We start from the raw sequence: 14,296 nt of genomic DNA on the forward strand, positions 1-14,296 counted from the left end.
CTTAATTTGTTGAACTGAATTATAATACCATAATAGATAGATTGTAAAAATGTACCCCTCTCACGTCTCACACACACAGACACACCTACACACACCTACGTGTTACCCACAGGGCCGTTTAACCTAACTGCAAACAAACAAACAAACAAACAAACAAACAAACAAAAAAGGGGGGGGGCAGGTGTCCTTTAGTCCTCTAGTAATATTCCCTCACAAAATAACCAGTGTTTTACATTCACTAAGCTTCTTTAAGTTGAGAGCTTATAAATTATGCTATATGTGCTGTAAGTGTTTTCAGTATTTCAGGGTCCCAGTGGCCTTTGGGTTAATACAAGCTACAGGTCTAGCACCCAGCATCACATCACCCAATGGGCTCAGTGTGATGTGTCTGTCTGAAGCATTCAAACAAAAAGTGTCATAGAAATGATACACTCAGTGTCACTGCCTATGATATAAAGACTATAAGGTTAAAAGCATTTTAATGCTGTTTTGTCAGAGAGAAGCTCACTACCACATTTCTCCATCACCCACCAGTTGTCTGTCTTTTTTGAACACTTGCTATTTCTCTACCACGAGACATTCCAACTTCTGCCCCCTCATTCTCTCGCTCTCTCTCTCTCTCTCTCTCTCTCTCTCATATTCTGTGACAGTAGTGAGAGTTCTGGAGCTCACCAGAGGTAACTCCCAAAGTAGGCCACTATGTTGTGGTGTGTGCATTCCTTCACCATGAAAATTTCCTGTTGGATGATGGAAAAGTCGTCCCCTGAAAGGAGAAAGGGAGAGGGGTAAAGAGAGAGAGAGGGAGAAAGAGAGAAAAGTTTAATAACAACACCAATTGTAGGTTCAATCAGACTGAAAACGACATATACACATTGTTTAACAGAGAGCCCTACATACAAAGGGCCTTGTGTTTTTCAGTCACGCAGCGAGCTTTACTGGTGGCAACAGTCAATGCACACTTCACAACGATCTCAAAGAACTTGCAGCACCTTACTCTGTTTGAAGGGGAAAACTAATAACTCAATTATTGAACAACCGTTTGACAATCTCTCACTGTTCTTATATAAAAGTAGACTTGAAAGTTTATATAGAAATCATAATAACGTATACTACAATGACATGTAACAATGTATCTCAAAAATCATCATTACAAGTATACTAATGTAGATTTTAAAAATGATATGCCACTGAGACACATTATTTACAACATTCTGGTCAACTCACAACATAGGGGAATATGTTACGTGGAAGTATATACTTTTGGAATGGCAGTGCAACCATGTAGCGTGTAGTGGAAATATGCAACAGTAGAGTTGTTTAAAACGTCTGTTTTTGATACCTGAATAACAGCTTCCTCAAAAGTTTCTACATTTAGAGGCCAAGGGGTCCTGTTAAAGTACTTGAGCTGGACACGAGTTCTGCTCTGGACAAAGCTGTCCAAATAAAACTGAAGTGAGGTGCATCTGATTTAAGCGAGAGAGAGAGAGCTGCGCATGTGCTATTGAAGAGGTTCGTGTTTAGATCTTGAGCTGTGTGTTGAGCAATAAGCAGTTAAAAAGACAAGAGGTATGCAGAACCATCTGCTCCTCATTCAGCAGTAACACACACACACACACACACACACACAGCGGCACAAACACATATGCAAACACACCAAGCACTGGAAGCTATTAGCACATGAGCGTCAGATCAATCAGCAAGCTGCCTGCCACTGACTGCTTTTAGCTTACTCAGTCTATTCCTTATTCTGCCACACAAACACACACACACACACACACAGCTGGGTGTTTGTGCCAGACTCAAAAGTGTAGCCTGTCTGCTGAAAAACAGACCTACAAGCTTCACTGAAGTCATTAGATTACACATCAAACCCAACCAGTTAGGGAATTATACTAACCAGAAAGACGCCAATTAATTCTTTAATGAAAAGTAATAAATACAGGAAAGGAAAACTGCATTCGAATACAAAAAGAGGGAAACAAAAATTGGGACGGTTCTCAAGTCTAAAGAATGAGGCTGAAACACTCCTGTCCTGAACGGCATGTTCCTCTGACAGCAATCTATCTCTCTCCCTCTAGAGTTATTCTCTCGCTCTTTTTCCTGTCTCTCGCACATTCTCTCCTCTCCAGCTCCTGTTTATCTCACACGGGCTGAACTGCGCATTACCGTTCTCTCTGGAACACAAAAAAATGACCACAGCAGGTCTCTTTTAGGGTTTTTTTTTTTTTTTTTTTCGGCTGTACTCTGAAGACGTCCTGAAGTAGGCCAAAGACGCTCCAGCCCTCGTTGCTAGATTACCGACTCACCACCGTAAACAAGTCGACCGACCGCATGAGTGCAGCTCAAAGGCATCTGTGCAGCGGCCTGGCCCGGGCCCTGTGGCATAGAGCATGAAGAGGCTGTCGTTTTTCACAGCCTGCAGGAAGTCACGGGACTGATCCACCGCAGATAATAACAGCTTTATGGCTTGCAGATCTGGAGTAGAGCCACTGCAAAGCGGGGTGGGGGGGTGGGTGAAGGCTAGGTCTCTCCCTGAGCTACTGCTTACTACAAACTCTCCACATGACAATAACACACCAGGAACTGGGCTTTTATATGCAGCTCTTATTCAAAAGCTCAGAACAATCAGAACAAATGAGAGTACAGTGGGCTGCAGAATTAACACTGGATGTTCAGACTGGTCGAAACCTCAGTCTTTGAGACATGTATCTATCACAGAAAGATCAAAGGCTTCAGAGGTATTGATCTTCTTCGGTGGTGTCCTTGACAAGCGATGAAGAAACTTTGAAGGCCCTTCGACAGCTTTTGAAGGCTAGTTCTAAGATTCCCAAAAGCACCAAGCTGGAGTTGTTAGTAGTCCATTTTTATAATCTGAAAACATCTTGCAGTTTGGAGGCAACAGAAAGGATAGCTTTACAAAGCGGGACCACCTTTGAGTCCTCTCCTGACCCATGGGCAAAGCCACTGTGAGCCTGTAAACAACACTAACCAAAGGAACATTGCTTGCTCTCTCTCTCTCTCTCTCTCTCTAAGCTTCGTGCACACAGACCAGATTAAAAGTAACACAGTTAATCACCACTTAAGAACTATGGTAAATTTCGTTTTTTGATTCAGCATGAGAACGGAAGAATGTTTTGTGCAACGGTAAAACAACAGAGCAGTGCGTTGAGATGAGAGCACTATTTCCTGCTTCCTGAAAAATTATGTAGATTTACAGAACCTTTGAGCGTAATCATATCAAAATTTCTTGCAATGTTTGTAAGTGCAAAGAGTGATAAATGATGTTCATTGTCCATCATGTTCATGTCCATTTATGATTTGTGAGAAACAGGATCATCTTTCAGCTTAGCTAAACAATGTTTGCATTTAAATTTCTGTTCAGTATCTACAGAAAGAAGACAAACTCCAGACATTCTGGTGCACAATAAATGAGTGACCCATTTTTTACTGAGTATATTGAGCGTGAACCTTATGAACAAAAAAAAAAAAAAATTGTTCTCGTGTTTGCTGTCCTTTTACTCATTTACAGACACTGAGACACTGATTCTAAAACACATTTAGTTACCAAGTTACCAAGAAGATCTCAAAGGGTCCTTGAATTCACAGTTCAATGGTAATCTCTCTTTCCTTTTCTTACTTCTCAGTAAACCACCACCCAAAAGTAGCAGGACCGCCCTGTTCAGAATGAAAATTCAAACTGTGAACTAAGGAATGAAACTGTGGTGGTGGAGTGAGACTGAAAATGAGTATGAAAATAACTGAAGTCTAATTTGCTTCGTTAAAGCAGATCCTTGTATTGTCTGGAGCACCAACAGGGTGTCGCAGCTCAGCCTGGTTGAATGCATCCAATGTCCAACGTCGGCGAGAAGCGGGAATATTAATGGAGGACGGCTCTGAGAACAGTTCTCTCCCTGTGTTTCTCAGTCAGCTGCTGTTTCTTCATATAACCACAGTTAAGCAGCTTTACACTCACTGTCCCGCTGTGACGACACTGTGAAACAATAACACCGTCTAAATAATGTAACACCCAAAGTGGTTACTTCTCCACTGACTCAGAGTAACTGGACAAGAGGATGTTATCATGGTCTAAAACTAACTGATGGTCAACATGCAGCACTTCCCATTTACATACAGTGTAAGACAAAGGACATGCTGAGGCCTTGTCCAGGGGGCTTCTGTTTGTTATGATGTTCCATGACAAATCGTCATGGCAATGCACCGTCCATCTGAAAGCAGAGGAGTCTACTCCACCCACAATGCTTAGTTAGGGCTTTCTCATCTCTAAAGCAGATGAGTTGCACAGAGCCACAAAAATCTTACCATGGACATTCTAGGGGTGAATTATCGTCTGTGTAGGGCCACCTCTTCAAAAGCGTAAAAAACAAGGATGCGTGGATGTTCTCTCGAGGCCTTGTGGCATCCGAGACGTGACCACTTCCTGTTTTCTCGCCTTTGGGTAAACAGGGTTGTATCAGCTCTTCATCTCCTGTGTGCAGCGCTAGCGTTAGTTGGCCTCCTGCTTAACGAAGCTGCCAGCGTTAACGTGATACTGACGGAGTGCACGCCGGGTTTTCATTCACGACAAAAACACAAATAAACAAGCAAGTTCGGGCAGGGAAGAGGGTGAGGACCTGCGTTTGAGTGGTTCATGTCCTTTTTTTTTTTTTTTTTCTCCAAGACCTGCTATACAGTTTCAGAAGCTTGTGAAACCAAGAACCAAACCCGTTTTTGACGCAAGATAGAAGAATAAACATGACATACAGAGACTCGTGACTCAAAAGCGACAAGCAGACATTGCCTCTGGAGACATGGCCTGCCCTCGCTCTATAAACTGGTGCTGAGACTAGCTAATCCTGGTCAAACCAGTTCTCCGCTTGCTGACACACCAAATACTGCTGTTTGCCCTCTACGTGGAGGGAAAAAAAAAAAAAAAAACTTCATGCATGCCAGCAGAGCAGAACAAAGCATCTGAAGTTGTTTAAACACAGCCAGAGACCATATAACTATAAAGCTCTGTGCAGTAGTCCCGTGAGGAACTTATCACCTTCAATCACAGATGTACTACACTGAGTACGTATCGAGCCGTTAGAACAGAGGACTAAATCTACAGGTACACATGCCACACTCAGCCATACACAGCACCCTCACTTCTCGTACACTCAGGGGGTGACTGACGTTTTCTCATTGAGCGGGAGATGCTGACTCGCTATGAGGAAATCATCTCAAACCAAAACTAGAAGAGATTAAGTGGTGTGAACAGAAGAACTATGTGCGGAATCTGATTTTCATCTTAAACTGCGTGTTTAAAAAAGGAACTCTGAGCTGTTTTAGTGTTAACACTTCAGCACAACCAGTGCACACATTGGTCTGCTATGAACAAGACTGTCTTGCTACATTTCAGGTATGCAATGTCACAATGTGAGTCACTTGGTGCAGAAACACAGAAAGGGCCCTATGTATGTGGAGAGAGAGAGAGATAAAATCATTACTGGACAGTGCTGAGGATTTGAATGTCCACAGAGATGCAGTAGAAGATGTAGTGATCTTGGCCTAGTGTTGAAACATATCTTCCTCCTGCGCATAACCACCAGATATTGCTGCTTAGATTCTTTTTATGGGCTTTGTCAATCTGTGACAGGATTCATTAGCCATATGTGTCTACGTGTTAACGTAATTCCCAACCCACACAAACAAACCCTCTCCAATCTAGCCATCATGTCATCCTCATTCATTCTGCCCCATCAGTCATTTGGAGCACTTGTAATCCCTTCTCCTATTGTGCAAGCTCCCCTCCTCCCCTAATCTCAGTCTGGAATTACAAGTCGAGGTCAAGAGGCAAGGTGGGGATTTTATTGGTATGGTAAGTGTTGACTGCACAATAGTCAAGAGCAGGGTAAGGGGGACAGGAATGTGGTTCTTGCTCACTGTGATGTTTTAGCCTCAGAATGACATGAAAGTGCTGAGCGTACGTGCGAAGAAACATGGTTTTGATGTTCATCTGAAACATACACCCTCACTTTAAGACTGGCTCTAAATACAGCAGGGGTCTTAAACAGTGACCGGAGAGTGTTTTCTGAATGGTGTCTGGTAGGAAATGTTCTGTGAGGGAGTTTGTACACTCTCAACTCTTTAATAATCCCACTAATCTGGATAAGACACACACACACACACACACACACACGCGCACGCACAGAGTTCTAAAGGCAAGGTTGTGCACGAGCAGGTTTAAAAGCGTACAAACAGCAATGCTGCTACTTGGCCTCTCTGGGATCCAAGTGCTTAGAGTCTCTGACAGTGTTCAATAGGAGTTTCAGGACGTTAGACATGCTTTAATCTGGTCTTGCCTCACATTGTTATGCATGTACATTTTGAACTCACCTGGCTCAAGTTTAATGATCTTAACAGCAGCTAACTCTCCCGTCTGGATATTTCTTGCCTGAAACAAACACAAAAAAAATTAAGATTAGTACGGCAAAACATTGCAGTGAGGTAGAGGCAACAGAAAGTTCTCAAGGAAAACTTCTCAAGGAACATCTTTTATATTATCCTATAGTACAGCAATTCATGTAATGATACATGTGATAGAAAAAGTTAGTCCTGCATTGCTGAACTGTTCGATCTATGTCACCCCCGTTACCTTGTAATGAGATGCAACATACTTGAAATTTCTCTAACTAAATATTTGTTCATTGATTTGAAAACAACATATGCTGTGTTTAGAAGACCTGAAGATCTTTAGGACATAAATCAAAGATGGTTATCATCAAGAAGCCTAACAAAGTTAAGAAGACAGCCTTGTGTGACTGAAGGGGTGAGGGGTGGTGTAACCTCTGTGGGGCGCACTGCATTAGGTCATGATATTTCCATCGGAGAGCATTAAGTAGGTCGCTATCAGCCTTAAATCCAGCTCAAGATGCAGGGAAGCCTTAAGCTCCCCCGATTGTGTGGTCTGGCATGACTCAAGGGTTGTTCTCTCTCTCTCTCTCTCTCTCTCTCTCACACAAGAAAGACGGCAGTGAGATTGAACCATTGAGACATGCAATGCTGTCTGACATTACGTAAAGCGCTGCTCTGTCTTTAACATGTGGGCACACAAACATCAGATCTCCATTTCAATGCAAGCATTAGACTACGATGACCTAATTAAAAACAACAAAAAGAAAAAAACAGAAATGCAGTTTCTGAGGGTGGACACTGGTGGCTTTGTTGTTGATGGTGCTCTCTTCGGCTCTTACACTAACCAGGTAAAATTGTATCCTGCTGTTCCACACACAACTGCTTCAAATGTGTGGTGTCTGAGAACTCTCACATAGTCAAGCACGGCCTGCTTCAGGTCCTCTCATTGTATTTCCATGGGATTAATATTTAGGCTTTGACTTTTTGCCATGCAAATACTCTCCATTTCTTCCTTTTGAGCAATTCCATTAGGAGTATACAAGAGGTTTTTGTTTTGCTTTTTTTTTGATCCCTGTCCTGCTGTGAGATCCATTTTTGGTTTAGCTTCGGCGTTTTGACAGATGGCCTCCCATTCTGCTCAAACAGCCCCATTCCCGGGCACACTGTGGAATGTAGACTGTGAGGCAGGAAAGCAGCCCCACATCATAAGCCCTTCACCACCACACTTTACAGCTGATATGAAGCTCTTCTGCTCAAAGGCAGGGTTTTTATTTATTTATTTATTTATTTGGACCAAAAATGATGCCTGGCTTTGCAACAAAACAGCTCTAGGTTTTAGCTGTACTAACGGTCCAGAGCACACAATGTCAGACGTGTGGGTTTATACCTGTGTCATCTTTTCCTTCCCTCCACAGACAGCTGTAACAACAACAACATTCTCCATGTGCAAAGTCCTACTGGGAAACACACACGTCTCAGTTACCACGCTGAGCTATAAAAGTGCCATCACCTAGTTTTTCCCAAGAGATTATTTATCACTCAATATGATGCCACTTCTACCTGTGCCTAGCATTCCGATTTTAATTGTGAAATTGAGAAACCGTGGAGGAAGATACTCCAATCAGTAAGTCAATAAAAGGAGAATGTTGTTGCAGTCACTCCCGTGAATGAAGGGATGAGACATGAGACATGTACAAAGGAGAACATCCAATATAATGAAAGATAGTCATGAAACAACAGTACTGTGTGCCTGTCTAATTCGCTACCTTGAGGTTCTGCCAGTTTCACTGATCTGACCAGTTAAAAATTTAACACAGGAAAATAAAGGATTGTAAAACTGAACAAAACTGGTTACTGTCTGGACACCTGTTTACACATGCATAAACAGTTCTATTTGAAGATATTCTTTATTCAAACCCTTGGTGATTGGCAAAAAAAAGGAATATGAAAGATGTGTTGTGATTTTTTTTTTTTAATTTATTTTAATTATGGCTAGGCTTAGCTTTGAGGTTGTATATTCGTACTTTGAGGCACCTCGAATAACCTCACACACACACACACAGTCCAAGGCCTGTTTGAGAGCTGGGGCTGTGAATGGGGTAAGCCTCTACACTGAGGACTTGGGTCTCATGTTTAATTCACTTTGAACCCTGATGAAAATGCAGCTTCATTGGGATTCCAGGCAGGCTGATGGGAGTGAGAGAATGGGGCTCTCTCTCTCTCTCTCATTCATCCCTCACTTGTGTCTCAAGATGGAAAATAAATGTCCAGCAAAACATATGAGAGAGGAGAACTGTGGGAGGGCAAAGAAGGGTTTGAGGGACTATACAGCACACAGGGGAGAGGAAAATGAGAGGAAGAGGAAGACAGCGTTCAGAGAGAAACGGCTGCAGTGTGTGTGTGTGTGTGTGTGCGTGTGTGTGTGTCCAGGGGGAGGTGAAAGGCTCCATTTGCTATGTCCTTTTTGAGGAAGAAACGGACCAGATGCTTTGTTCTGCCTAGACGTGCAGGCAGAGATATCACTCACTCTGTGCTTTAAAACAAATGTTCTGGACTTCCAAAAAAAAAAAAAAAAAAAAAGAACCGCTAGTGGACTCTATAGTTGGCTCCCAAAGATGAAGCTGCATTGTCTTCCATGGGAAATTTCTTCAGCAAGGCTAAAGCTGAAGCCGGAAACAGAGAAACCATCAAACAGCATTAGCTAGAACCATCTCTCCTACGAACTGAATAATGGCCTCATAACATTTCCAAAGCAATACAATCAATGAAGCACATCCCATTAAGAATAATTTATTACCCAACATGCAAAGCTTGGTCACCGAGAGAGTGTCAAAGACGTGAGATCTTGACGCTCAGTTCTTTGGACGGTAAACGGCCCAAAATACGGTGGTGGGGGGGGGGGGGGGGGGGGGGGGGGCAAGAGGAGTGTGGCATGCAGCCAAACACCAGCTCGGTCCCTGGCTGATAAAAGACAAGAGCAGACGGGAGATCAATCTTCCTGCCAGACCAGAACAAAAAGCAGGTGTTTCTGTCCGGGGCTAAGAATAGTTCACCTGAATCTGTTGGTCTTCTCAGACAGAGCAGAGCAAACCAAAACCCCGGGGTTTTGTAACCATTTACCAGCACACACATTATCATGCAAAGTACTATTAACGCTTGGTTAAGCTTTAGCGATGCAACATGAAAAGCGTGCTCAACCGCGTAAATGCATGTACAGTGAAAGCAGATAACTTCTGGGAAAGACATTATTATACCGGAGATGAGAGAAGGACATTGCAAAAACTGAAGAATACCTCAGTTTTCATTTTTCCAAGGTGAGTTGCTGAGGTGCAGTTACGCAGCCAAACAGAGTGGACGATGTGACAGTTTAACGACATAATCAAAAATGTTGCATTATACACACTTCCTCTGTACCCACCACACATCTAAACACGTCTCACACACACACATACACACACACACTCACACACAAGCGCACACACACACACACACACACACAAGCTTTATCTGAAGAGCCCTCTTCTTAAACATGACATTGCCCTAGACTAGTGCACTAAAGTTCGACAAATACCACTTGTAATTAAAAGTGGCTATGTGAACACCACAGCAGCTCAGTGCTAAATGTGGTCAGTGTTGCAGACAGGCTTGACCAACAGAAGAACCGAAACCTTCGATGTCGTCATGGCGAAACTTTCATTTACACAACATGTATACTTTTGTTAGCTTGGTCATTGTGGATATGCTGAGGTGTGTGTATATATAGTTTAGTCTGTGAGAAAGTGCGGGACCCGCATCAATTTGATATTAGACTTAACACTATTGTTAAGAGAGAGGTATGCCATATTCATATTAATTCATTTGTAAACCAATGTGGTAATGAGTCACATACCAACTTCTACATGTCTGAACAGAAGTTCAAAGTAGTTTGCATGGTATAAAGATAACAGTCTGGGTAAATCTAAATGAACGGTTTCTAGACATTCCTGTGATAATGTATGAAAGCCAATAAATATATTTGACTTGGAAAAGTCACAGATACTGTTGGTGTGGACACTCAATAATCAAATAAAAATGCTCAGAGTCCTGGTATGTTTGCAGTCGTATGGAGGGAGAATGAGTGGCCCTGGCAGGAGCGTAAGGTCTTTAACCGTGAGGACAGAAGCTGATCTTCAGCCCCTCAGCAGGCCGAGCTGCAGGTCGGCCTTCTCCAATGTGGAGTATTTCCTGTGTCAGTTTTTGTGCACTGTGTGTGCGTGTTTAGACAGGGGCCTGCTCGTATTTCAGCTAGCACTCTCTCTCTCTCTCTCTCTTTCTCTCGCGCTCTCTCTCTCTCTCTCTGGCTGCACAAGGCCTGCATAAAACTGCAATGAATACCAGGCATTGCATTCCAGCAAAGGCCTGCCCAGGGCTGGGCCTGTGGCAAACCCATTCTCTCCCCTGATTCAGTCTCCGAGTAACTCAGTCAGTCAGTCCCTCTGCACAATGAAAAGTACAGCCACCGCTTAACCCATTAGTCATACGTGATAATACAGTTTATAGTATTAATGTCATCCTGTGTACAGGCTCACAGTCAGCTCACTACACACTTCAAGGGTTCAACTGTGCATATTTATATGAAGAAGGAAAAAAAAAAAAAAAAAGAATTAGACCAGCAAAGTAAAGGATTTCTTAAGGTTTTGGATAAGTGCTCCAATCTGGCCAACAATGTTTCAAAAAGTAACAACTAAAATCAAACATCCAGACAGGATGTCATAACACTGAGCAGAGACAGTTTTGAGAAGTGTTAAGGACGTCTCTTGGATGTGACGCTAATGCGATAACCTGTATTAGGAACGTCAAGGCCCTACTATCTGGCATGAGGGACTGCCAAAGCTCTCATTCATCAGACGTAATCAAAGATTAGATAAGAGGTGAAGGCAGAAGACAATGTGATGTAATCTTGTCCTGATACACCAAGCCCGTGAGGAGTGAGATGCTGACTTGTGACATCCTGCCTTACTGGAATGTCTTCTGTTTCTCTCGCAAGAAATTTCAGACTAAAGAAAAGCTTTACAAAGAGACATCCGTTTAGCTGGCCAAAGCTCTTTCAACCTCAGCCTGTCCATGTTTTTTGTCAAACCAGACTGGTGCTGAATACTAAGGCTGAAAGTCAGATAGCAGAGGGCTTCAGAATCCTGGAGTGCAGTTTCTGTTCTTCCACTCACTCGCTCTTTCTCTCTCTTTCACTAACTCTTGTCATTCACAGCGTGTGAACTGCCCATCTGGAGAGAGAACTCAGAGGTTACTTAATGCTGCTTGTGGCCTCAATACAGTTCCTGAGCTCAGAGTTCTACTTCTTAACCTGTATGAGACAGACACATGTTATTCAAATCAAGTCGAAAAAAACAAAAAAAAAACAACCTGTACCACGACAGACAGGATATGCAAAGTATCTCTTATGAAGAGATACAGAAAACAAACTGAGGCCTTCCTAACATTGCAAACATTAGGTACATCTATGCACGCTTCACTAGACAGAGGCTGAAACCTGTCTGCTCTCTTATTGAGGTCATTTAAACTGATAGCAGTGAGTGTTACTCTAAGGCTGTCAAACCGAAACAGTAGTACAACGGCCAGGCGTCCTCTATCTCTGTTATACCAATAAAAAGTATGAGAAGATAAAGTATATGTCAGGCAAGGGCAAAGACCGACAGTCAGAAGACAGTCAAAACAACAACAACAACAACAAAAAAAAATCATTAGCCTACCACCAACACATGGTGACAATACACGCTATAAAAGTTCCAAGCAACAGGACATTGTAGCCAGCAGGGCACAGCAGGAGACAGTAATGGGAAGCAGTAGATGGAAAGAACTGAGGGAGAGAAGAGAGGAGACTGCCCAGCCGTGCCATTGGTTCAGGGCTTTGATGCTCTCTTATCCTGGGTTTTCTTCGTGACTCAGGCAGGAAAATGGAAAAAATGAGCGATGTCATACACACACACACTCTCACACACACACACACACACACACACACACACACACACACACACACAGCTCTCTCATGCCTGGCACTACCTTACAGTGACCTCTTCGCGCATTCATTCTCCCACACAGACACGGCACGGCCCCCCCCTGGCCCCGGATCAACGTGGTATTATTGAGGTGCAGCCACGGAACTTGCTGAGTCTGTGGGTCTGGTGGGCCACTTGTTTTTCTCATTTCACATACGATAAAACAATGTGACCAAATGGCAGTTCTCTTTTATTACTGAGACTGAGCTGAAGGATCTTAGTATGACTGAGGCTTGAATCAGGCCCACTTCAAGAGTTGTTAGTGAAGGGCTTCAACAAAAATAAAATATAAAAAATAAAAATCAACCCTGAAGTCTCTGGTTAATGACTCCAGAGGCGAACTCATAATGTACCATGTGAATTACAGCTCCTGGTACAACTCAACTGGAACAGATTCAACTGAGGGTGAGAGGAAATACATCCACCAAACAATAACAGTAACCGTGTCATTCCTCTTTAGCTCACACACACTCACACTGAGAGAGAGAGAGAGAGAGAGAGAGAGAGAGAGAGAGAGGGAGAGAGAGAGAGAGAGAGAGAGAGGGGAAATCTTCGGGCGGATGAATGGAAAACTCTGCCACTTTCACCAGTTTTCCAGGAACATCCAGAGAGCCAGTTAAATCCACCAATCCCTAAAGCTAGAATGTGACAGGAGCAGGGCAGCATTACATAAGATCCCTTAACCCATCAAACTGTAAACACTCTCCTGTGTAAAACCAGTGGATAGTTTGGTCATTTGTAATGATGCTGCTTCACTACATTTATCTTTAACATTTCTAAAGAATGAAAGGGACCTAAGACTTAGTTAACAGCTGAACTTCCAAAAAACAACCCTGTGTCTGACCTCTATCAGGAGCTGAATGACTGTCTGTACTGTGTTTATCACTGTGATCTCTCTAACACCAAATATGGCTGACACCACTTGCCAAAACTTCCAGAAAACAAACTGAGCCAAATGCACCAATTATGAGAAGTCCTCCCTCTTTCTCTTGCTCTCTCCTTTTCCCTCTGTCTCTCTCTCTCTCTCACACAGAGAGACAAAGAGAGAGAGAGAGAAAAAAAAGAAATACTATTTAATAAGACAAAGATGGTAAATCTTTAATCTTTAATGCCTCCCGAGAGGGAGGACTCATGAATGCAGCAATGATGACCGCAGGTTAAATGTGACATTAATAAGAGGCAGTAACTCCAATAAACAAGAATGACATTTATAGCCTTGATTGTATGAGTAATCAGTCACTCCCAAATTTCAAACAGAGTAAATTAAACAAAACTGCCTGTTTAGATCGTAAGACATAAAATACAAACCGGGACATTCAAACACCTTGCCTATATGGAGGGTAACAAACATGCCTGTGTAAGACACATTTTCACAAATACAATGCGCAATGTTCAAATAGTTACTGAGGAGCTATAATCTATTGCAGTGGTCCTCATTCTCGCTTGTGCACTCCCTTCCTCTGAGACTTTGTCAGACATATACCCCCCCCCCCCTTTTTTTTTTTTTTAGAAACTATGTGTAAGAGAAACAAACAAAATTTTGTTCTACCGATGCTACACATACAGTCATACAGGGACATTTAGCAGAATGCTTACAGCTCATGCAGACACCTGACCTGGCTGTCCACAGACGATTTTTTCTGACGAGGCTTTTTTCCTAAGCTTAGTCTATTACTCTGTAACTGTCTTGAAACGGACAATATTTACGTGGGACGGTAGCTTTTTTACTCCATTACTGAGCATCAGCCACACTTGGCTGACCGTATTTCAACCATCACCCCTTTTCCTTATTGTCTTATAGCCTAGACGTAACCTCCCCAACCCTAAGCTTTCCTTACTATTAACCT

General features: G+C 42.8%; 1 protein-coding gene across 4 annotated transcripts in view; it reads right to left on the minus strand.

The window, feature by feature from the left end:
- map4k5 (mitogen-activated protein kinase kinase kinase kinase 5) overlaps nt 1–14,296 on the minus strand; it is a 38,816-nt gene that overhangs the window by 21,757 nt on the left and 2,763 nt on the right. For all 4 annotated transcript variants that reach the window (XM_030770364.1, XM_030770363.1, XM_030770361.1 and 1 more), the window contains exons 3-4: nt 6,379–6,436; nt 673–763 (exon numbers count right to left, since the gene is read on the minus strand). In XM_030770364.1, the coding sequence (XP_030626224.1) occupies nt 673–763; nt 6,379–6,436 (149 nt within the window). The remainder of the gene's footprint in view (nt 1–672; nt 764–6,378; nt 6,437–14,296) is intronic.

This window comes from Chanos chanos, chromosome 4 (genome assembly GCF_902362185.1).
Source record: "Chanos chanos chromosome 4, fChaCha1.1, whole genome shotgun sequence".
Classification (NCBI taxonomy): Eukaryota; Metazoa; Chordata; class Actinopteri; order Gonorynchiformes; family Chanidae; genus Chanos; species Chanos chanos.